The sequence below is a fragment of the Pyrgilauda ruficollis genome, unplaced genomic scaffold (genome assembly GCF_017590135.1).
Source record: "Pyrgilauda ruficollis isolate IOZ18807 unplaced genomic scaffold, ASM1759013v1 scaffold17, whole genome shotgun sequence".
NCBI classification, from domain to species: Eukaryota; Metazoa; Chordata; class Aves; order Passeriformes; family Passeridae; genus Pyrgilauda; species Pyrgilauda ruficollis.
This window is the reverse complement of record NW_024515875.1, coordinates 5,738,051-5,760,829: the sequence shown is the minus strand read 5'-3', so window position 1 is coordinate 5,760,829 and position 22,779 is coordinate 5,738,051. Positions and strand designations below refer to the sequence as shown.

General features: G+C 42.7%; 2 protein-coding genes across 2 annotated transcripts; one reads left to right on the top strand and one right to left on the bottom strand.

The window, feature by feature from the left end:
- Positions 1-5,651: 5,651 nt before the first annotated feature.
- CLDND1 (claudin domain containing 1) lies at positions 5,652-13,652 on the bottom strand. Its single transcript, XM_041463907.1, has 6 exons — positions 13,517-13,652; positions 12,968-13,137; positions 8,831-9,125; positions 7,522-7,629; positions 6,999-7,136; positions 5,652-6,905 (listed from the first exon to the last, which is right to left on the bottom strand). Exons 3-6 carry the CDS (start codon positions 9,117-9,119, stop codon positions 6,685-6,687), a joined length of 756 nt encoding a protein of 251 aa, XP_041319841.1. The 5' UTR covers positions 9,120-9,125; positions 12,968-13,137; positions 13,517-13,652; the 3' UTR covers positions 5,652-6,684.
- A 7,246-nt stretch (positions 13,653-20,898) lies between these two features.
- Positions 20,899-22,111, top strand: GPR15 (G protein-coupled receptor 15). Its single transcript, XM_041463978.1, has one exon. The coding sequence runs from the start codon at positions 20,899-20,901 to the stop codon at positions 21,997-21,999; it is 1,101 nt and encodes a 366-aa protein (XP_041319912.1). The 3' UTR covers positions 22,000-22,111.
- Positions 22,112-22,779: the final 668 nt, after the last annotated feature.

Below are 22,779 nucleotides of genomic sequence, written 5' to 3'. Positions count from 1 at the left end.
AGTAAACATCAAAATGCAAATCAAGGCTAGCTGGTTGAATGGGTCACTTCAGCACAAGACAAAAGGGATCTGTTTGCAGAAGAAACTACTGCTACAGCCCCAGAGAGCATTCAGAAAGCAGATGTGATTTGTGGGCAAGAACCCTACGCCTTTCTTAATCAAAGCAATTTTATGAGGCCTGGAGAAATTACTTAAGTAAAGTCACTGGGATCACAGAATCACCCACACAAGCAGTTTGTTCAAATTAGGGAATTAGCAGTGGGTAAGGGAGCACTGTCCAATGCAGGGCTGAGACCCAGGATTTGGAAAGGCTGTGGAAAGGATGCTCCACCATCTGCTATCTAAATCACCAGCATGCAGGAAGGCTCTGACAGGGTTGAGGCATCACAGAAAATTAGCATCCACTCTGCATTGTCACTCCAGCACACTCCTGCTCTCACCCAGCCAGTGCTCCAAAACCCACCAACTCAGTGATCAACCAGTGGATTCAATATTAGTGTAAACACTTCACGTGGCCACCTTTGGTGCTCTTATGTTTGTCACAGGCAAATCCTCTGAAAATGAGAAAAGTTCCTAGGGAATTCACATGGAAACCATTTAATGTAAAGAGGCATTGTCATGGTCACTTAGCCAACAGTGTCAGCTACCGGGCTCTGTAGAGAAATTTCCCAAAAAATCCCATGACCTAAAGGTGGAAGCTGTACTTGGCCTCAGAGGATGAAAAAAGACCAAAATTCACTGCAGTGCTGACTCTGTAGCTCAGTCCAAGAGTACAAATACTGATGGCACCTGGTGGATGGACACTGCTGGGACAGGCTCTCATCACACTCACCTGGCACGCAGCAAAGGACGTTCCATACTAACACAGGCAATGCAACTCCTCGTGGCTGAGCTTCCAGGGGCAGGAATATATAAAAATATAGTATTCTAAAACATTTTAATGTAAGACAGACTTTAAAAGAGGCACATGAAAAACATGAGAAAGGTGGGGGAAAATAAAGACCATTAAAAAAGTCCCTACCTTTTTAAAAGAGATTTCTGATTAAGTAACAATTCTCATTAAACAAAAGGTTCTAGCTTCCTTGAAGATTTCCAGTCTTCACTTGGGAAATCCAATGTAAAAGAGATGCTTGGATCCCCTACAAAAATCAGGCATTATTTTTACCCTTGTCTGTACACAGAAAGCATGGAGCAGAGACATCCGACACTCATTGTCTCTGTCTCTCTGGGGGTGCCTCCCAGTGAGCCCCGGCAAGCCCCGGGCCAGCAGCGGGGGGACACTCTCTGGTGCCCCGAGGGTACTGAGGGCAGCTAGGCTTGTCACCTTTGCAGCAGAAGAGACCTGGAGACATCTGTAGAGGATAAAGGCCGACTCTAAGCAGGGGGCCAGTCCAAGGTTTATTCGGAGCTCCTCAGGGAGCCCCACACCTCAGTGGGCGCCTTGCTCAGAGTAAAACAAAAGGAACCTCAAGGTTACATTTAAGGCGGGAGGAAACCGAAGGTAGATACATTTGCTGATCAATAAAGGCCCTCCAGGTATGCAACTTTAGGGATGGATATTTGGGATAGTGTATAAAATAATACTTAGGGGGCTGACCCCTGGCCTTGGACTAATCACTCGACGACTTTGACCGAAAGTTCTAGATAGAGGGGATGGGATGCTGAGTGACTGACAGAGAGCCAGGGTGGGGATTTGGGGATGATCTCAACACAGGAGAATGATTACACAGGTAAAGGGAGGGGGTACAAAAAGGGGTACACCATTTGGGAAAATAAGGGGATACAAAACCAAAACTATTACAAAGCATTACAAAGTATAAAAGCACACTACAACAGCTCATGGCTCTAACCTGAGGAATAAATAAACACTGATCCTGTGGCTATTTTTAAAAGGGGTAAATTTAGAAGGAAGGAAGAGACAAAGGAGTGGAATATATTATTACTTTCAGGTTTTTTTCAGTGCTCATTGGTTTGTACAAAGGGTTGGCATGTACCAGTAGGCAGACAAGTGCTTGTTAAGTGTTAATTTTGCATATGGCTGTTATTGTCATAATCCAGACACCTATGCCATCTTCCAGTTACAGAAGATTCACTCTTCCACTGCCATATATCTGAACCATGACCTGAACAAAGGCTTCATTTGTCACTCTGTAGTCCTGAAAGCCACAGTTTAAAAACATAGGGCAATATTTTATAGTAACAGGAAAGTTTTATAGCAATAGGAAAGAGCAAGCATGCAAATTTTTGATCCTTTCCTATTCAAAACCAGTTTCTAAAGTTCTATAGCACAAACTCTAGCTATTCCTGAGGAAAGGAGAAAAAAAAAAGCAGTTCAAGATGTTGTCCTCTCAGTTGAGACACACAATCCACTCAAGCAGGAAATACACAAAAATAGTGTGTGGATAGTCAGTCTGAGATGTAATGATAACAAGCTGCTGACATTTCAGAATTTTGCTTTGAATAACAGTTGCTGGCTGAGTACACACAATGCTAGAAAGTGGGAAAGAGCTTTTCAGAAGTCATTGCCTTGAATCACAGAACACTGCAAGAGACTGACTGCAAGCTGGTACACAACTTGGTGCCAGCCATATGCAGGAAAATCAGATGAAAACAAAACAAAACCCAACCAAAATCCAAACACCTTTCTCGAAAAATACTTCAGGGCACCTCAGATGAGGAGAGAGGAGGTGTTCATTATCACCATAGCAAAAAGACTGCAACAGACCTACTCTGAGGAAAGAATCACGAGGCCAGCATGATCCAGAAGGAAAACTAGATCAAGACAGCTTTTGGCATGACAAGATTTAGAAAGGCATCTTGGGTCATCCCAGACTCTCCTACCACTTGCACCCAAATTTATCATTACTTCTGTATGTGGCAAACTGCCCTCTTTACACAACAAACCAGTATTTTGTGTCTGCTTTATATTGCTTTTTATTTCCTTACTTTTTTATTAAAGGAAGGAAATGGGATTGACTATTCTATTTTCAGCCATCTCTAATACCAGCAGGAGCTGTCATTATAAACACAATAATAAAGCCCCTCTTTGCAGCTTCATTGATCAGTCCCTTCTCAGAAGTGCTGGAGCATGGGGAGAGAATGGGGAAAACATCCATTTGAAGTAAAAAAATAAGAGGCTGCTACCTAGACTAAAAACTTTATTGATGCGTGAAGCTTTCTGCTAGCCCTGCTTTCCAGAGGTTTCAGAGTCTGCAGGAAAACAAACCCAAACCTGTGAGGAAGAAACAATGTCATACAGCAGCATGTTTGAAATGCAGCTTGCCAACCTCAGATTTTGGGGACAGAACCTTGAGGAGCTTCTCCTAAGCACCAGAGGACGATTCACCCACTTAAAAGTCACCACTGTGACAGAGCTGTGAGAGGTGCATGAGCAACCTGGCTACATTTGATATCCTGGCTACAGAATATCACACGGGGAGTTCATGCTGGAGTCCTGGGAGCTTGTTCCCATGTAGTGCCAAGAGTCCTCAGTTCTTAAGCTCATTCCAGATTCCTCTTGTTTTTCCTTTTCCTCTGATATTGCTTCTATTCACTTTCACCAGCCCATACAGTGTTAGAGGTGTGTGCCATTTTCCCTGAGCACACAGGCACACAACAGCCCCTTTTTTCTCCTATTTTCATCTGATTGTATCTGTCTCATCCCCACCTTCAGCACTGAACCAGTATCAGCAAACATATTCCACGGTCAGACCACAAAAGACTGAGGAATACAAATACAGCCTTTTATCCTCCTGAGTTGAAGCACTTCTTGCTTTTTTGAGCAAGGGTGTCTGCATTTGCACACATGTATGTGACCACAAACATAACAACCATGCCTCAAGTTCCTCTTGAATGCAGCCTCTGAACAGGGCATGAGGTTCTGTCAGTGTGAAGGGCCTGTGTCACGCTCTGTGTCTCTCGTTATTAGTTAGCGTGCTTAATCACCTCTTTTACAGAATTACTCCATCCTCAGCATCTCCTCTGCCTTCCAATGCCATTTACTGGACCCAAGCCAGCAGTCCAAGAACTCTTCCTGCTCCCTTTTGCTAACCTTGAGCAAAACATACAGTTAACAAAGCAAGATAGCAATACACAGATCCACCACCCCAAACACAGAGGACCAGCCCTCTTTCTGGGAGAGATTTGCCTCTCACCAAGACCCACTCTGATGAAGAAATCTTTACAGAAGGGCAAAACAGAAAGTAACCCCCACCAAATTTGAAAGGCAACTCTCATTTTAGTTAAAATGGTCCAAATCAAGGCTCAATAAAAGCCTCTTCCTTTCTCGGCAGAGAAAACCAGAAACATTTGTCTCAGGCACCGACACAAACATGCAATCTTAGTTTTGCTGGTATTTAAAATTAGAAGTGACAGCACCTCTAACATCCCCTTTTCTCCCGATAACAAGTCATCTGGAAGCAAGAAAGCCAACATTTGAAAACTGAGATTTACACTTCAGAAAAATAAGCGTCCCATAGAAGAGGAGAGTGAGGGCACGGGATTTCCATTGCTCAGATTAAAATCACACAACACAACTATTCTGCCAGATCATGAAAAAAAAAAACAAAAAATCCCCATAAACTCTACTAGATAAAATCAGCAGCGGTCTTTCCTCTCAAACTGCAGAATAGCAACTTCAGTCCTTTTGACCCAAGCTGAGGCTTGCGTGCCCTAGTAATTCTAGAAATGAGGAACATGACAAGCTGAGCAGTTAGGCCTTATCTAAGTTAGGAAAATTACTCTGAAAAAGCACCCTATCAGTACAGATCAAGCAGCACAGATTTTCATTTACTCTCAGATACTGCACAAAAGTACCACACCTCCTCTCACGAGCTTACAAACTGGCCCAGACATTGTAGGGAAGGTAAGAGGCTGTTAAAGGAAGAAAAATAAAAAACTACTCGACAGCAGGAGAAAGAGGATTATCTTGAATGGCCTGCCACTGCTTTTTCAGTGATTCTGGTTTTCATCATCATCTCTCTTTTACTTCGTAAAACCTTCACCAATGATAATAAAAGAATCCTATCACATACTTGAGAAAAAAATAAATTAAAAAATTACACAAGCAGTTATACCTGATCTTCAGGGAAATCATGACTAGGGCTATTTGCTGACCCAGCAAACATAGCTTGAGTAGAAACACCTACTAGGAAAAAAAAAGCAAGAAGGCACAACAGAAAAACAGCCATGAGATAAAAAGGCCTCTTTCTGTGTCATTCTCATCAATGTATCCCACAGAATCCTAGCCATTGCCCATTTTGCCAGGAATTATTTCTCCTAAGGCATATTTTTATTAAACCTGAAGTAAGGAAGCAAGATGAGTCATGGCCTCAGAATTAAACAGTTCAGTCTTGGAATACTGTCTTCTGCATATGACATGTCACCCAGTCTGGCCAGAGTTGCAGTGATTTAGAATAAATATAACATTTTTGAACTAATTAGAAATTATGGGATGTTGTGACCACCAATGATGAGCAGGAGAAAATTTAAAGTTAGCAGGAGATCAAGAATTAAAAAAATCCAATCCAACGTCATTTTTTCTGGTGACATTTCCATGAAAACAGAGAGTGATCTAGACACTGGTTCTTCCTTCCCCAAGTAAAATCCACTCTAGATCACTCCCTCACCCTCCCATCAGATTCATGCAATACTGAAAATTTCTGAGTCTTTATTGTTACGATCAATATTTAATTTAAACAAGATGGGAAAAGAGCAGCACCTTTTAAAAAAACCCTGTTGTGTGCTATCCAGGATAAACAGATGAGGTTTAAAAAAAGTTAAGTTTATATATGTCCATATACATACATACACTAAACCAAATCAAAACCAAAAAACTGGTGAGGAGGTCGTTTTCAACAAGAGAGAAGAAAGCCTTATTCCACATCAAGCAAAAACACCACAAATTAAGATCAGAGTGCATAATCACATGTAGTGCAGATACCAATCTAGCCTGGGTCCTGGAAGCAGTGGAGCTACAAAAGGACAGAGCTCCATGAGGGCCATCTTATCCCACTCCTTGGTAGAAGCAAATCCACAGTGTGCCTTCAGGAGGGTGTACTGTACAGGCAGTGCCACAGCTGCCTGCTCTGCCTCCAGCAGTTTTGGCAGATGCCACAAAATGCAGCAAACTAGTGATAACAGGAGATCCAGAGCCGAGCTACAGACTAAATTAGCTACAGTATTTCCATAACAGAGGTTTCTGAATTCCCTCATGTCTCTTGGGTGCTCCCTGTAGGTGCTGCCTGCTTCAGTCACACAGCAGACAGCTCCTGGTTATGTATTATTTGTGCACTGAGGTTCTCATTCTTGCGTACCTGCACCTCTTCTTGTCTCTCTTCCACCCCACTACACCACGTCTATTTCCTCCAGGCTGACAAGGTAATAAAATTAGGAAGGGGCATGTACATCTAACTAAGGGGAACTGTCAACAACCAAACATAGCTTAAAAAATAATCACAATTCTTAAAAAAGCCCAATTAAAAAACCTGTTCAAGTTCTGCAGACTTCTGGCAGGCTTTGGTCATTTAGCCCAGAGGTCTTTGTCTTCAGGGCCTGCAGGCTAAATTGTCTTGACTGGCAAGAAGCATGCAGTACATAATAAAATTCTGACTGAAAGAAAAAAGTAGTAAGGGCTGGGGGAGAAGAGGCTCTAACACGGAAAGCCCAGACTGCAGTAGCAGCACTTTATGCCACACGGTAGGCTTTCAGAAGGGTGAATTCCTTCCTGTTGGTGCGAGCTGCCCAGATGAAAAGAGCAGCTGCCATGAACTGCAAAGGTGCTGACACACAGGCGAGGCAGAAGGACCAGCCAAATTCACCCCTCACATCCTCGGGCAGAGGCAGCTTCCTATGGAGCAACTCAATCCCAGCTACATAGCATCCAACGAGGCCCAGCGTGCACAGCCCTGGGGAGGGAAGCAGCAAAGCACAGTGAGCTCACCCACAGAGTGCTCCAGGGCTACTCTTGAGCTTCTGGAGGAGGATGGCAGGACACTTACCTGCTAGGAAATGCAGGACTCCAGTGGCAATGGCTGGGTAAAGGCTGCGACAGGCACAAGCACAGAGCCCAATCAGAGCCCCAAAGCACATGAGGCCGATGCTGACAAAGGGCAGGAGAAACTGCAACCGCCAGAGATCTGAATGTGAAAAAACCACACCAGTCAGGTTTGCTGAAAACGGGCTAGAAAAAGATCTTCTCCCACCATCTGAACATTCCCTTCTAGTCTACCGTTTCTGCTTCATCAGACATTCTAAATTCATAGTCAAAAACGACCAAAGATTTAATTGAAATAGAACGAACCTAATTTTTTAACTCACAAATCCCTGTACTGCATTCATAGGTAAAATCCTTGCTAACACATCTATGTCTTCCTTTTAAACTTTGACCTACTGCCTGTGCAACTGTAAAAAACAATAAATGGTGAGCAAGAGAGACAGAAGCTTTCCTCACTAGTGACTGAATTTGAGAAAAAACTTTTTTTAATTCTACTTGTTTATCTACCAGAAGTGAAAGACACTTACAAGTCCGATTCAAATCCGTGCCACTGTTGTGATTTCCAGGCTCTATGTACTTTTCCACAAACTGATCAGAGAGGGAGAAACTGATGCAGGTTGTAGTCATATCAGTTTCTGGGAGTAGAAATAAAGAAAAAGCTGCCGTTAGGTGTCTCCCCTCAACCCTCTTTCCCCCCTTTCAAATCCTCCTTTCCCAATAATTTGAGCTACGAAGCTCCTCAGAGTTCAATCTGTAAAAAAAATTACCTCTCCAAACGGATCTGTATGTTTTCCTATGATGTAGTTGGCACAATGTGGTACTACATTAAGGGATACCATTCTAACATGCAGAATCTTCAAGCTTCCTTGGATTATCCACAGAGAATTGTGCCATGTGTAACAGGCTGGCAAAGTTATGTGGTGGCACATGATGCTCAACTATGTTGTCACATACTCTTGAGCTCAAGGTCCCTTAACTAAGCTGTGCTTATCTCCATATGCAGAATGTGGTCTTGTACTAACAGTTAAATCAAAAATGGGACAGAAAGGCCTATTTAAAGAACATGAAGGATTTGCTTCTTTACACTTAGTTTCTACCTCAGAATTTACTTTGAGAATACTACTGAGCAGAACTGGTTTAACTGTCCTCCAAAATAAGTATTTCCATGAGAGAGGGAAAAAAAAAGTATTTCACGCAAGTTTTTTTCTCCACAAAATGTAGTTGAAGTACATCTTTAAGAGGGTTCAAAATGAAGGAGTTCACACATACAGTAAGTACTCAAAATTAACTTTGAAGCAATTAAAATAATTATTTACCACACATTTTATCCCCCAATGATTAAAAGAACCAACAAATATTTCACTCTATATCCATTCAAGGAATCCAAGGTGTGCTGATGCAATGATGGGATATTTGTGATGTGAAACAAGTGAATGACTAGCTAAAAGGAACGAGCGCCTCCTTGATAAAGTAGTGTCTTTATTCCATTGCTGAACCCCAGGATCTGTCCTAAAAAGACAGTAACTAGTAGAGCAACTATAAAGGTATCCCCATTTGGACAGCTGAGGCAAAATAAAAATCAAGCTTGTAAGACTAAATTTAGATCAAGTATCATGTGTCAAAACCACAAACTGCAGCACTGACAGCACTGACAGCCACAGACCATTTCACCCTTTGCTTTAAAAATCTGGACTGTCTTTATTAAAAACCCAACCAACCAAAACAAAAGCTAGAAATAAGCCTTCTGGAGGAACAAAGTGGCATGAACCTGTTCTGAGGAAGTTAGCACACAGCACCCCAGGGAAGGCAGGGAAGTGGTAATTGCTCCAGAGATACCTGGTGGGCTGTACCAGTGAGAATTTTTGGGTACAGTGATGCACCTCCGCCACAATCCAACCGTGCCGTTGCACCGGAAGAGCGCATCTGTGTACGTCTTCTCATCTGCATCTTTGCTGACAAACTCCTCCCAGATGCTTTTACCAGCCTCACTAACATTCTCGGCTGGGGACAGGGTGTGGTACTCATACCAGAAGTCGGTGCCGATGGAGGCGGCCATGTAGATGGTGGAGATGAGGCTGAGCACGCAGGCAATCACCAGCGCTGTAGCAAACCGGTTATCCATCATGGCGCCCTGGGTGGGAACACAGGGACAAGTGAGCAACGCTACAATGTTATCCCAGCAGCACCATACTCATCAGCCCACTTCTGCAAGGTCCCCTCAGGATGTGCAGACCTTCCTTTTCCTACCTGCTAGAATCAAAGGAACACTGAGCAAATCTACAGTGCTGGCCAGCGTCCACTGGATCTGCCAGTTCCAAGCAGGGATAATATCCTGGAGAGCGTGCTCTCCCAGCCATACTGCACTGGCTGCTCGCCCTGAAACAGCAACTGACAGAACACCAACTCATCCCCAAAGCAGATGACACAGCTTGCTGCCATTTGTGATCCTGATCACAAATGGGAACGTCAGAGACTCCATCCACAACGCCCAGGAAGAAGACTTAGCTTTCCTTAAGAGATTACCAAGAGTAGAAGTTATTTTTATCCTGCCACCCCATACGGCTTTCACAGCTTGTGTTTACAGCAAAGATAAGAATCACAGGCATGCTGAAAAAGCCCTTCCAGGCTGCTCACAAAGGGCAGCCATGCCAAGGTGCTGGAATGCCTTTAGGGAAGAGAGAAATGTATCTAGGCACTAGAGACAGAACACGAAGTTGGGAATTATGGTAAATGCTGTAATAATGCTACAATATATACTGTGGTATTTTTGAAGACCTAGGACAACGCAGCGGGGTGCCCTGTTTCATGGGAACAACAACAACGGGACAAAACCCCTTCATATCTTCATATACTCCCACAAGGCCTTTGCTCTGTGTCCCTCTCTTAGGGATCCTTTGTGGGGTCATGCTCCCAAGTGGCATAGATTCAGGGTCAAAGGAGGCATGGGGAAAATACAAATACCACACATGCTTATGACACTATCATGACTTTAACGAGTAACTGATTGGTAATATGAGAAATGTTTTGTGGCTGCAATGCACCAGAGGACTCCTCCCAGATGCCAGTTCTTCTCATGCGCTTTCTATGCTTGATTAAATTTATGGATTATTATGAATCAGGCTTGAGGCACTTGACAGGAAAAAAAAAATTGAAACTAGCTCAGCAGCTAGAGGTAGACTGGTGGCAGGAGCTACTATCTAATCAGCTCGTCTCTTGCTTGCCTCCTCCCTTCTCCCACACACTTTGATCAAAATATTTTGCTCTGCTTTCTTTGCAACTAAAAGAACCGCAACTGGAAACAGCAAGTGCCTTAAACCTCAACATTCACGAGAAAAAAAACAGTGAAGTGCCTCAAGTCAGACTTGTCAGTAAGAAATTATGAACTAAGAAACAAACTGCAAATTAAAGAAGGGAATTTCAATGTTTGCTGTTAACAACATCATTCTTATTTCTTTTCCTCTCCGTCTGCTCCTCTATTTGTCTGAAACTGGCTAACAAGGATGAGAAATTATGTGTTCCCATATCATTTCCTGTGCTTCATTTCCATATTAAATGAGCCACACTCTCTGCAATATCCATCCTTGAACTGCATCCTGAGCAATGAGAAAGAATAGAACAGATTTGTGGTGAACTGACAAGAAACACCCATTTAAAATACTGCAAAGTTTGCATAACACAACTTACTTAAATAATAATCTACAAACTGTGAACTTTTATAAGATAACAGAAATATTCAGAGGGAGAACACATCATATCCAGTTTTATTTATGTGGAAAACAGAATCAAGCCCAGACTTGGAAGCAAATTCTCTGTGCAGTATTTAATCCCTGGTTATGTACTTCCACTCTCCAATATCCCAGCGTCTTGCTCCAGGTACACAGGATATGGGATAGAGAGAGCAAGCTGCTGTATAGATCTGACCTCACCATTCAGCCCCACTGAGTCAACTGACAGATCCCTGCCCCCGAAGCAAACAGGGCAAGCAGCACCTGCAGGGCCAAAGCTGCTGCCCAGCTGAGCTCAGAGCTGAGCAGATCACTCTCCCAGCAAGCAGCAGAACAGGCTGCTGGGCAGGCTGCTCTGGATTTTCCACTATTGTAATTACATATACTGCAGGAGGAACTCTCTGCAACAGACTCCTCTCTTTAGAAAAGGCTCTCAACCCACAAGCTCCATCCTCAGAGTAGTGTCTGGTGACAAGGAATGTAACCAGGGCCACTGATCTGCTGTCACTACCTTTCAATATAAAGCCTGACTATGACAAAGCCCTATCAAATTTATACCTAACACAGAGAAAGAAAAGAACTGGCCCAAAAGTCTTTACTTTCAGCTACATATCCCTGCTGCCACGTGCAGAACACCGCTGCTGGTAGTATCCCTACCAGATCACCATTAAAAAACAACTACAGATTTCTGGACCAGTCTTCTGTGTGCTGTGAACAAGGCAGAGTTGATGTCAGCTGGCAACCAAGAACAGTTCACAAGCAAAATGAAGGCTTAATCATCAAACAGCAAATGAGAGCTTTGCCCAGCGTTCATTATCCACTTGGTAAAAGGGACATGGCAATCCACAGACACTCAGTCCTTGTAATGTTATTGCAGGCATAGGCAGAGAACAGCCAAGGGGACTACAGACCCCAAAATCCAGCAGGTGGCTTTGTGTGAAATTTATCAAAATGACTTTCAGTATGGACAGGACAGTGATAAGCAAGGCAAGAGTGGACCCCCAATTCCTTACAATAAAGGTCCCCTCAGTGCTTCTGCCTAACACTTCAACTACTTACAGAAAAGATGAAGAACTCTTCAGCACTTCATGCAAAGCTTGAACCAGTTTTTCCTGTCAGTAGAGTAGACTTGACTACCCTGCCCATTCACTGTGCATATCCATTGCATCTTCATTTACAGGAAACAAGCCCTCCCTCAAATGAGGTGTCCTTTAAAAGAGAGAATCATCCTGCCAGCCCCAGGCCGAGCTCAAAGGAAGCAGTGAGCATAGTCAGTAAGAAATAATAACCAAAGAAGACCATGAAGAAACACACTGCCTGTTTATGGGATTAATGCCATGCTTTGGAAAGGATTCTGTGCACAACAATGTGTAGGAGGTGCTTTAGAATAAACTTACTTATGAAAAAAATAATATTACTACTACCAAAGATGACACTAATTATAAAGACATAAAGATGATAACAAATAAAAATGCTTTTTAACCACAGGCTGTCAACAAGAGCCTTCATTGTTATAACTGGTTTGCTCTTATAGCTCTGACAGCATGTTTTTGTCTAACAGGAGATACTATTTCAAATACAGCTGAAACTAAGCTATACAACGAATTTAAGATAACAGTAAGTGGTTGCAAACAGGCAAAAGTGCTTAATGAGATACTGCAATTATATTCATTTTTTAAAAGAAGTGAGACACATAAAATTTTTTCCATTTTCAGAAAAGAAAATTTTTGAAAAAAGCTCAAAAAAGCAAAGGTAAAGGCCAAACTGGAAGCAATACACAACAGAATGACTAAATTGCATGCACTTCAAAAAAAAGGAAAAACAAAGGGGACAAGTCAGTAGAGTTGGGAAAGAAAAAACAAGGAATGGAACAAAAATGAGCATTCTGGCAAAAAATCAACTCTAAGACTGAAGACTGGACAGTCTTTGTAAGAAGTTACTGTACCATGGCAGAAAGGAATACAAAAACATACATATTTTCATCTTGTTGCTGCGGTCACTCCTTTCAGCCAACAGTGCATCACCACATTTAAGAAACTCCTTTTACGTGACATCACAAAAGAGTTCCTGCTGCATTTGCTGGCATTCTCTCAGGAAACATGCCAGCAGTCAAAAAGGGGTTTGGCAGAAGGCCTGCAAGAGGGTGCAAATACGGGGAGAGGGCTGGAAGCAACACCAAGCTGGATCGTCCGTTCGATATTCAGGGCAATGAAACGTTAGCAAAGATTGCTACCAAACACTTTTTTACCTTCAGAGATGCTCAGAGTCCCTCAGGACGCACAGCTCCGATGATTCCTGGCCTCTTCAGAGGCACAGAGTTGTTTGTGTCCTGTGGCCAGCGGAGAGCATGAAACACGAACTTCCCTTCTACCCTGACTCTTCCATTCATTCAGCTTCTTCCACACCACCACAAGTGACCTACAAGCAAAGAGCAAACCGAATGGCTGGACATCATCATTTTACTCTGAAATTACTTCACAGGCATCTCCCAGTGCTATCATTAAAGAAAAAAAAAATATATATATAAGAGGGAGAGGAGAAATTACTTGAAGAGCCCTCAGGCCAAGAGCACCTGTCCCTGCAGGACCAGCCCAGCACCGGGCCGGGCCGGCCGGGCATCCCCACGGGGAGCGACCGCCCCCGGGGGTCTCGGGCCTCCCAGGCGTCAGCCCCGCGAGGGGGTGGACAGCCGCGGGCCGACAGCAAACCCAAGGGGAACACCCCGAGCCCTCTGCCCCATCCCCGCCTCAGCCCAATATCCCCTCACCGGCCCGGCCCGGCCCGGCCCGGCACCCACCGCCCATCGCCGCCGCCGCCGCCTCGCACCCGGGCCGGCCCCGCTTCCGCCCGCCGCGCCCGCCCGCGCGGGGCACGCTGGGCGATGTAGTTCTGCCGCCCCCTTCCGGAGCCGCCGGCTCCAGCAGCCCTGGGGAGCTCTTCCCGACGGCTCCTCGCCCTTGCTGTGGGGAAATTCCTGCTCGTGGCCAGCCTGAACCTCCCCGGCACTGCGTCCTCTCCTCCTGTCGCTGTTTACCTGGGAGAAGAGGCTGATCCCCACCTGGCTGCACTCTCCTTTCTAGTTCTTTTTGTTTCTCTTGATTGCTTGTAAAAATGGTGAAATGACAGCCTGGCTGAATGACTCGAGAAAACACCAAGGGGAAAAAAGATTTCAGGAAAACTAGCAAAAATCGTCAACACTGACTCCATGCCCCAAACTGGCTGTTTCACTCCATCCGAGGCACATGAAGCCATGGAAAGTACGAGAGGATTCTTAGAAGTGGTTAACAACTCCCAGGGCTGAGAGACCAGTCCACCCAGTCTTGGTTTTACAAAACTCTAAACAAGCAAATACTCAGGAAAAACCCCAGAAACATCTGAGGCTTTCACACCTCTGAGGACTTCTGGGCAGCTATCCCACCCAACTCCTCTGCCAAACATCCTGGGAGCATTTTTGCAGCCAGGTCAGAAACGAGGATGCTAAGGTGAAAACAGTCGTAGAAGAAACTTCTCGGGTTTGATGCAACATTATTTTTTTACTTTAAAACCCCCCAGAAATTACATTTAATTGAAGAAATTTCTGTCTATATGCCCCACGTTCTGGAACGTGAAGCTGTCTCACCCCCACCTCATAATGTAACTGCCTACAAAGGCATATATTGGGGTCTGTCTGGGATTTCTAAAATACTCTAAAGACTCTAAAATACTTAACATATTTATTGGTGGCTTGGAAGAAAGCAGAGTATTGCTGATAAACCTCATAGATGACACGAGGGAAGGGTAAATAATGACATGGAGAAGGCACTGGGACAGGGTGACCTGATCATGTCGCGGCTGGGGCAAGCAAACATGCATTTCAATAAGGTCATCGATGAGCTCATTAATTTAAAAGCAAAGACTGGAGGCTATACTTACCTGACATAAGATTTTATCCTGGGAAATGAAAAATGAAAAGGAAAAATGTTGGTGAAGTACCAACTGCCAAGAAGTGGTCCCCCGCCCAAAAAAACCCCTACTTTCCTGTAACCTCAGATGTACAAACTGAGAAATCACAAGGAGAAAAGAGGTGGTATCACATCTAGAATTGCTGCTGACTCTGAAATAGCATGTCTAGTTTTGATACTTTGACAAAGTAGAGATAAACCTGATAAGGGATATGAAAATCACTGAGCAATTAGAAAATCTCTCTCAATGAAATGTATCACAGAAGGTCAGTCAATTTTATTTAGAAAAGATGAGTTTATTTAAGGAGTTAATTTATTGAACTAAGGACTTACAAGACTATAAAATATGTGTAGTAGCAATAGGGAAGAAAAAAAATCAGGAACTTCTTTCTGTATACCTGGAAAAGCTATCAAAGCATAAAGCCAGAAAACATTAAAAGAAAAAAAAGTCAACAGAATCCCTGTGTATTTTAAGTCATGGTAAAAGCAGAATCTGAACCATCTACCGTAAAGTGTAGTGAATTATGTACAAATAGCACATCTTCAGTTTTTCTCCTAAAAGATCTAATTTTGTAAAAATGAAAATCAATTCTGAAAAACTTTGCAGCCACTGCTACTTCCATTATTAAATTAGGCTACAGTGACCTCTTCTTTTTCCTAATCTGTCCTGATCAATGTGAAATGTGCAGCTGCTCAAAAGCATCTGGAGGGAAGAGATGCATTTTCATTTTATTTACTTACAATCAAATACTCTCTACAGACTTCACCTGGATTTTTTTTGCTGGAAAAATACCTTTCTATATACTAAGAGTAAGCCAATAAAAACATTGCAAGTGAATGCATTGGGTCATTCCTTGCCAACAACTATCTTTTTTTCTTTTTCCTTTTTTATTTTTTCTTTTTTCTCTTCCTTTCACACCTCCTCAATGTGCCTCAGCAGAACTGCTGGTTTATCTGTTTAGTTACAGAACAGGATCAGTTGGGAAGATTTTTAAAAGTGAAAGTCTGCTTAATTTACAAGCACAAAGAGAATAATGCTGAGGGAATTGTGCTGAGGGCTGTAGCATAAATGCTGTTCCTGCTTTTTGCAAATGTTTCTGTGCTAGCAGACCTGGATCACAAGCATTACTAACTTCTCAGGCACTGACAGAGACTTTAACATCAGAGTGCTTCAAACAAAACCAAAACCCCAATATGTTGCAAAAAAGAATTAAATTGTTTAGTACAAAATGTCTGTAATTTTAGTTCTCACAATCTAAGGAAGTAAACATTTGTAGGAGGTGGCACCGTCTGTATTAAATGAAGCTGATATAGGATGAAAAAATAACAAAACCTTCATATATCATGTTCACATCAGGAGTTACTGATTCAGAATGAAAAGGTATTCAAAAGTCTGCCTGTTTTTTTCCAAAACTACTAGTTGATTTACAAGATGCCGCCTCCCACAAGAAATATTCTCTTTACAATAATGAAAAGGGCAGTTTTAGTTTTAGGTACCATCTATGAGCATTTTACACAGCCTGAGTGAGCAGAAAATCCTCTGATTCCCTTCTCTGTGCAGTTTGCCTGGTTTTATTTCTGCCTTCTTTATTTTTCTTTAATATTTTTGTGGCACAGGACACAGTAGTATTAATTTTCACAGACAGAAAACCTTCTAGATGTGCTTCTCCTAAATACCATGAATAGCACTGGGACATTATAATGATACTCATCCCCTATTTCAGTGGTCTCCAAACCTTTTTATCATGTGCCTTGTCAGTAAAAACTTTTTGATCAGGCACTCCTAGTAATGTAAATATTTTTTTAAGTATACACATGTACGACCACACCAATATATAACGTAGATTATAAAACAGCCACAAAAATAGAAAATAAAAAATAGAAATTAAAAAAGGATAAGTGGCAAGAAACAATAATTAACATTTAAAAAGTAAGTGTACAAAAATATTTTCTTCCTGCACTGCATTTTGTAGACCGCTGCTCTCAGCAGGAACTATTTCAGTCCATCCTGATGCATTGCCTCAGTGGCCACAATTTTACCTGAATAGGTTCCACCCTTTCCTTGTTGAGAGATGAAACTTCCATTGGTTAGCCTTCATGAGGTTGCCTCTGAGCATGCCTTTAACTAGCCATAGCATAATAGGACAGTTTCAGCCAATTTAGTGTAGATTTTTTGATTTTTGCTTTTTTAAATTAAGTCTGTTTCCTATGTGGTTTTTAAAGTAAAATCACTCAGAAACAACTACACTTTATTTCATAGCCAAATGAACCTCTGTCCTTCTCAGCAATTATCACTATTAATAATTTACAGATATGCAGCTTATTTTATCTAGATGACTGTGCTTATATAAAAGTGCATGTACGAGCTGGAATAAAATGACATTTAAACTATCAGTAAAACAGAGGGTGTAAAACAACAACAAAAAGGAACAAAAAAAAAAAAAATAAACAACCCAAAAAACCAAACCCACACCTTGCTACCTGAAATGATTCAACTGCAGAAATTTGTAAGGGGGAGGTGGTGCGTGTAATAAAGAAAATCAGCAACAGTGCCTACTTTCTTCCCCACAAATTATGTGACTGCCTACCACGATACAGGCAGTGAGGAACCACGAACAAAAACGTGAAAGCTTTTCCCTTGCTGCTGTTGGAAACACCTCCACATACCTATGAGGAAGATTTGAGGAATGATGCAATCTCTGACCTGGCAGATCTCACAGGTGCATTTGAGAGAGGCAAAACTGCCAGAGAAACATAAATTTAAGGCAGATCTGGCCAAATGCAGGGCCACCGTCACAGCACCTGCTCTGAATGTCTGGTTACAAAAGTTAAGTTGGTTCTCAGCTGGAAAACTACTCAGAACCGAGAAGCTTTATTTTTTTTCAGAGCTGCATCAAGGGCTGGACAAGATGGGTATCCCAGACTGAAGAACATACACCTGAGCCAAACCAGTAGCTGGTTGCTTCAGCAGAGAAATTTTTGGAGGGGAAAGGGTTTACATGTACCTGGTGAAGCCTGGGAGGAGGAAAATGCTGTGGAAATGCAGGAGCAGGATGAGGAGAGGATGGAGTCTGTCCTACTGAGCTTTCTGGTGTATCTCTGCAGGAGTGTTAGGGGAGGAATTTCCACGTACTCAGTATTTTTGACAGCTTGGCTCTGTCTCAGGAAAAAGAGATGTGGGAAGAGTAAGACCCTACATGATGCCCTAAGTGAATCACTATCACATAAAAACACCCCAGACTACTGACAAATATGCCTGCTGCTGCTCCACTCAGATAATTATAGATCACTTTATCATTCCTAAGAATGCTTTAGATTATCTCCACAACTCTTCTGCCCAGATGAGGAAGTGTCACATGTGCAATATGGCAACATGCAGTGACATCCCTGTGTCTGGTTAGAGCATTCGAGAAATGCACAGCAAATTCAGTAGAGAAGAGCTGGTCCCTGTTGGAAAAGGCTTACTATTTAATTTTTTATTTTAGTGGGTAAGGCTATTAATCTAAAGGGAGACAACATAGTGAGGAACCACAAACACAGGAATACACAGACATAAATGTATTTTTATGATGCCTTTAAGCTTTTTTAAGTTACTCATTTTTTTGCTTGCTCTGAGATAGAGAGGAAAGGAGTGAATTTTAAGGAGTATGATGTAGTTGCAATGGAGGGAAGAGAAGTTTGTGTCTGATTTCTAAAGCTTGTAACTGCTTGTAAGCTGTTATATTCTAACTGCAGAGTAAAATAATACGTAGATCCACCTTTGCAAGAAAGGCAGGCAGAACATCAGTGTAGAATTGACTGTAGGGTTCAGCTGGTCTCCTGCCCTAGTACTAATGGAAAGAGAATGCCTCTATTTCCCAGTGCTTCTTGGAAAAAAACAAAAAACCAAAACAAAACAGAACTAAAACACATTCCTTGAAGCAGCAGTAAGCAAAGATCACATAAAATTCACCTCTGCACTGAATTCATCAACCATTGTTTTTGTAAAGTGTAAGCTACTTGGGCACTTTTACACAAGTCTTTGCTGAAAACTCAATGTATTCTTTGTACTTTTCAGATGACGAGAGGATGATTTTTAGCCTGTGTTTTCTTGCAGGTTTACACTTGATGTCGCTTGCATGCAAATTGCAATGTCCTCAATGCAACCTGATTTTAAGACTTTTAGGAGTTTGGTTCTGTGCTTCCTTCTCCCAGCTTTGCCAGGGAAGAAATAAGCTGGCACACAAATCCGTATTGCAACTGACCACTGACAAGTCTCTCATAAAGAAAAAGACTTGCAGCAACAGTACCTACTTGCTGTAATCACCACAGAAGAGACTTTTACATTTCATTGAAAATAAGAATTGTGTTTTGGGCAATCGGGTGCAGGAAATTACTTCTAGAATAACAACAAGGCCTTTGTAAATCTGTGGAGTTTTTTTTACTCTGAACAGAGTCACTGCCTCTTGCTTAGAAGAGAATATAATGATTTTTAGGGTGAATGCTTACAACCCACTTTGATATAGCAGGAAGATGATTTTTCGCCTGTTATTCTTTACAGGTTCACATTTACTTCTGTGGCATACAAATCAATAATCTTATCCGGGCAGTTTTTATACATCTTGAGCCTTTTTCAGCGTTTGTGATGGCTGAATTACACTCACTAATTAATGCTTACACATTCCATAAAAATAACCAGCTGGAGTCCACTAGTGCCCTACAGCTAAGAAGGCAGTTGTGTATAAGTGGGTACTTATTAGATATCAGCACATCACGTGAGCCAGTGCCCACCTAAACTCTCTTCCATCTAGCAGCCAGTCGTTTTACAGCAGTTTCTGCTTTTCCAGGTGCCTGGAAGTCTACCAGGCACCTGCTGCACAGGAGCACATAACCTGAGCACTGGGAGAGTGAATCTGAGTGCATCCAAAGTGCTCTGGAGGGACTGAGTCGCTGTGCATGCAATTTGGAGTTGCTCTTTGCATGTGGAGACACATACATTTGCAATCTGTCTGCCCAGGGATGGAGCATGCACCAAGAGGCGATTTCTTCAAACCTTTGAGAATCCTGGAGTCCTGCCTGGTCTGTGAATGTGCTGGTGGAAGGGAGAGGAAGGAGAAAACGAATTTATTTTTAGAAGAGAGGAAGGATGATGAAGACCAATAGTGCAGGTTTCAAATTAGTATGCACTGACAAAGCTGTAATGAATTGAGTAGTTTTAAAAATGAGAATTTCTGTTTTATTTATGTAACGCTGAAAGGGCTGTCTGTAAGGTAAGTCACAGCTGGAGCAATACTGATACTACAAATGAAAGATGAAGGAAATCAGAGCTCGTTAAGACAAGTGAGTGCTGTTCATAAGAACAGCTCAAGAGCCATGCAGGCTGTGCAGCCAGAAGGAGAAGGAACAAACCACTGCTCTGGAGTCCAGGTTTGTGGCTGATGAGAAAGCCTGTGTGGGGGATGGGAGCATCAAGTCAAGCTTCAAATGACAGACTATACAACACATTGGAATATTGTTCTTGAAGTTTCTGATACGTTCCTAAAGTTGGGTGTGGAAAGTCCATGCCTAGGGGAATTGGCAGGGCTGCAGGGCAGGAGGGGGGCACTGGCAGGGCAGCCAAGAACCTGGGACTGATAAAGAACAACTAGCTACAGGGCAGAATGGATATAGGAGTTTTAAATGTTTTTTCCTATATATAGTCATATGAACATTGCTTTCAAACAGAAAGCAACAATCATAAAGAGTCAAGTAAAGTAAAAACCTCCAAGCCTCAGGAAAGTCAGACTTGCCCTGACAAGCAATTTATACAAAATGTTTTGAACATAGATAAAAGTTGGGACACCTGAATTCACTGTTCTCAGGTTTCTTATAAGCTGGTACAATCTCAAATTTCTTCAAACTAGCAATATACTTTCCTACAAACCAAAAAGTTCAGAATCTCAAAAACCACCTTCCCTCCACCTGAAAAAAAAGCAAAACCTGAAGCTGGAAAATGCAAAAGGGAGATAGAATCAGTAAAACTAAATCTGATATTAAAAAAAGCCACAATGCATTTATTCTGAAGGCAGGGTTTTGACTCATCAGATACTCGTTGCTTGTTTGTTGCCTATGCAGTTGGTTAAAAGCGTACATATTACCTCCCCACAAAACCACTTTTCTCCTCCTCCCGGCTCTCCCCCTCCTCCCCACTCACTGATAAAATATTTTTAAAGAAGACCTGGAAGGGTAGGGGAAGCTCAGAGCCTCCCTCAGAGAGAGGATGAGGACAGCTGGGCCAGAAACAGAACTTGCCCCGCTGTCATCCATGACTACAGTCACCTTCAACTATGACTACTACTACGATGACCAGTGCCAGTACCAGCACCTGCAACATATGTCTACTTTCCTGCCTATCCTTTACAGTGCCGTGTTCCTGGTGGGCATTATTGGCAACTCAATCCTGATAGCGGCCTTGATCTTCAAGCGGCGGGTCCAGAGGCTGATTGACATCTTTATCATCAACCTCGCTACGTCTGACTTCATCTTCCTCATCACACTGCCTTTCTGGGTGGACATGGAGGTGTCAGATGAGAGCTGGAGGGTAGGATCTTTCCTGTGCAAAGCTAGTTCCTATGTCATCTCAGTCAACATGTACTGCAGCATCTTGCTACTCACCTGCATGAGCGCTGACCGGTACCTCGCTATCATGCACCCCTGTGTCGCACGACGGATCAGGACAAGATCCTATTTTGGGGGACTCTGCATCTCTGTCTGGGTATTATCCTGCTGCTTAGGGATTCCAACCCTTTTGTCCAGAGAACTGAAGACTCAATATGGAAAGACTTACTGCACAGACAAAGCCGTGACAGAAGTCAAACAGATCATGTCACTGATGCTTTTAATCCTGGCCTTCTTCGTCCCACTGTTGAGTATCTTAACCTTTTATTGTTCCATCACCAAGAGACTCTGTGTGCACTATCAGAAGGCTGGGAAACATGATAAGAAGCTGAGAAAATCCATCAAGATCGTCTTCATTGTAGTGGCAGCTTTTGTTGTCTCCTGGGTTCCTTACAATCTTTTCAAGCTTATGGCCATCCTTTTGCGGCTCCTGAAGCAGCCCAGCTGCTTTTCTGGCACGGTTGCCCAACTGGGCATGAAGGTGAGCAGCCCTTTTGCTTTTGCCAATAGCTGTGCCAACCCTTTCATTTACTTTTGCTTTGACAACTACATCCGCAGAGCCATGCTCCAGTGCCTGTGCCCACGGGTGAAAATGAGCAGCAACAGCTCCGATACCCTGGACACCCACCTGAGCCATTCCTTATCCAATTTTGTGGCAGGGGAGTATTCCACGAGGAAGAGGAAGCGCTCTGTGTCCCTCTGACTGCGAGCTGGGACTGTGGAGGAAAGAACTTCTTCCCCCAAAGATGGCAGGAAAAGAAAAGGAGAAACAAGCAACAGAGACAGGTGCAAGTGTAATGCAACCAGTGCTTCAGGTGGGAGGGATGTTGCTTCTTTTTAAATGCAGGTAGATGGAAACCTTAACCACAGAATTACTTCACAAGGATTGCTGTGACAATGCATGGTGTGAGTGTGAAACCTTCATACCAAGAAATAGCTACAAATGCTTATGCTGGAACCCCAGTACAAGTGCTACAAACTACAGAGAAGAACCGTGTGATTAAGTCAAGGCCTCTCCGAGACAAGCTTTGAACTTATGCATATACAGGTTTTTATTCTGTAAAGAAAAGCAACCCGGGTGTTTCTTTTTGGTTCCTAGCTTGCCCGCAAATAATGTGCCACGTTCTCAAACCAACCTGATCAATTCTGGGTTTTTGGAGGTGTTTTGAACTCAAAAATCCAATATTTTAATGAATTTGTGTGTTACCAGTTCTCATTACTCGGGTCTTGTGCATTTTAAATCTCAGCTTCTTATTACAGCATTAAATCTTTAGTTATAATTGTAATAATTAAAGTGTTTAACCCCTCGGATTTCAGAAAAAATCAGAACTTGAAGGCAGAGAAACCAGGAGACAAGCAAAACCTTGCATTTAACTTTTATCTTAAAGAAGAGAAGACCAACAAAAGCATACTTGTGCTTTTTAAGACTTTTCTGAGGACTTGACATGATTTCTGGTTGCTTGGGTCAGAACTAAAGAGCCAC

Excerpts from the sequence above, each read along its gene's own strand:
- GPR15 (XM_041463978.1), top strand. The coding sequence starts at position 20,899 with ATGAGGACAGCTGGGCCAGAAACAGAACTTGCCCCGCTGTCATCCATG.
- CLDND1 (XM_041463907.1), bottom strand. The coding sequence starts at position 9,119 with ATGATGGATAACCGGTTTGCTACAGCGCTGGTGATTGCCTGCGTGCTC. Across the intron at positions 7,137-7,521 it reads CACGGATTTGAATCGGACTT|ATCTCTGGCGGTTGCAGTTT; the intron begins GTAAGTGTCTTT and ends TTTCACATTCAG. Across the intron at positions 6,906-6,998 it reads AGTCCTGCATTTCCTAGCAG|GGCTGTGCACGCTGGGCCTC; the intron begins GTAAGTGTCCTG and ends TTCCCTCCCCAG.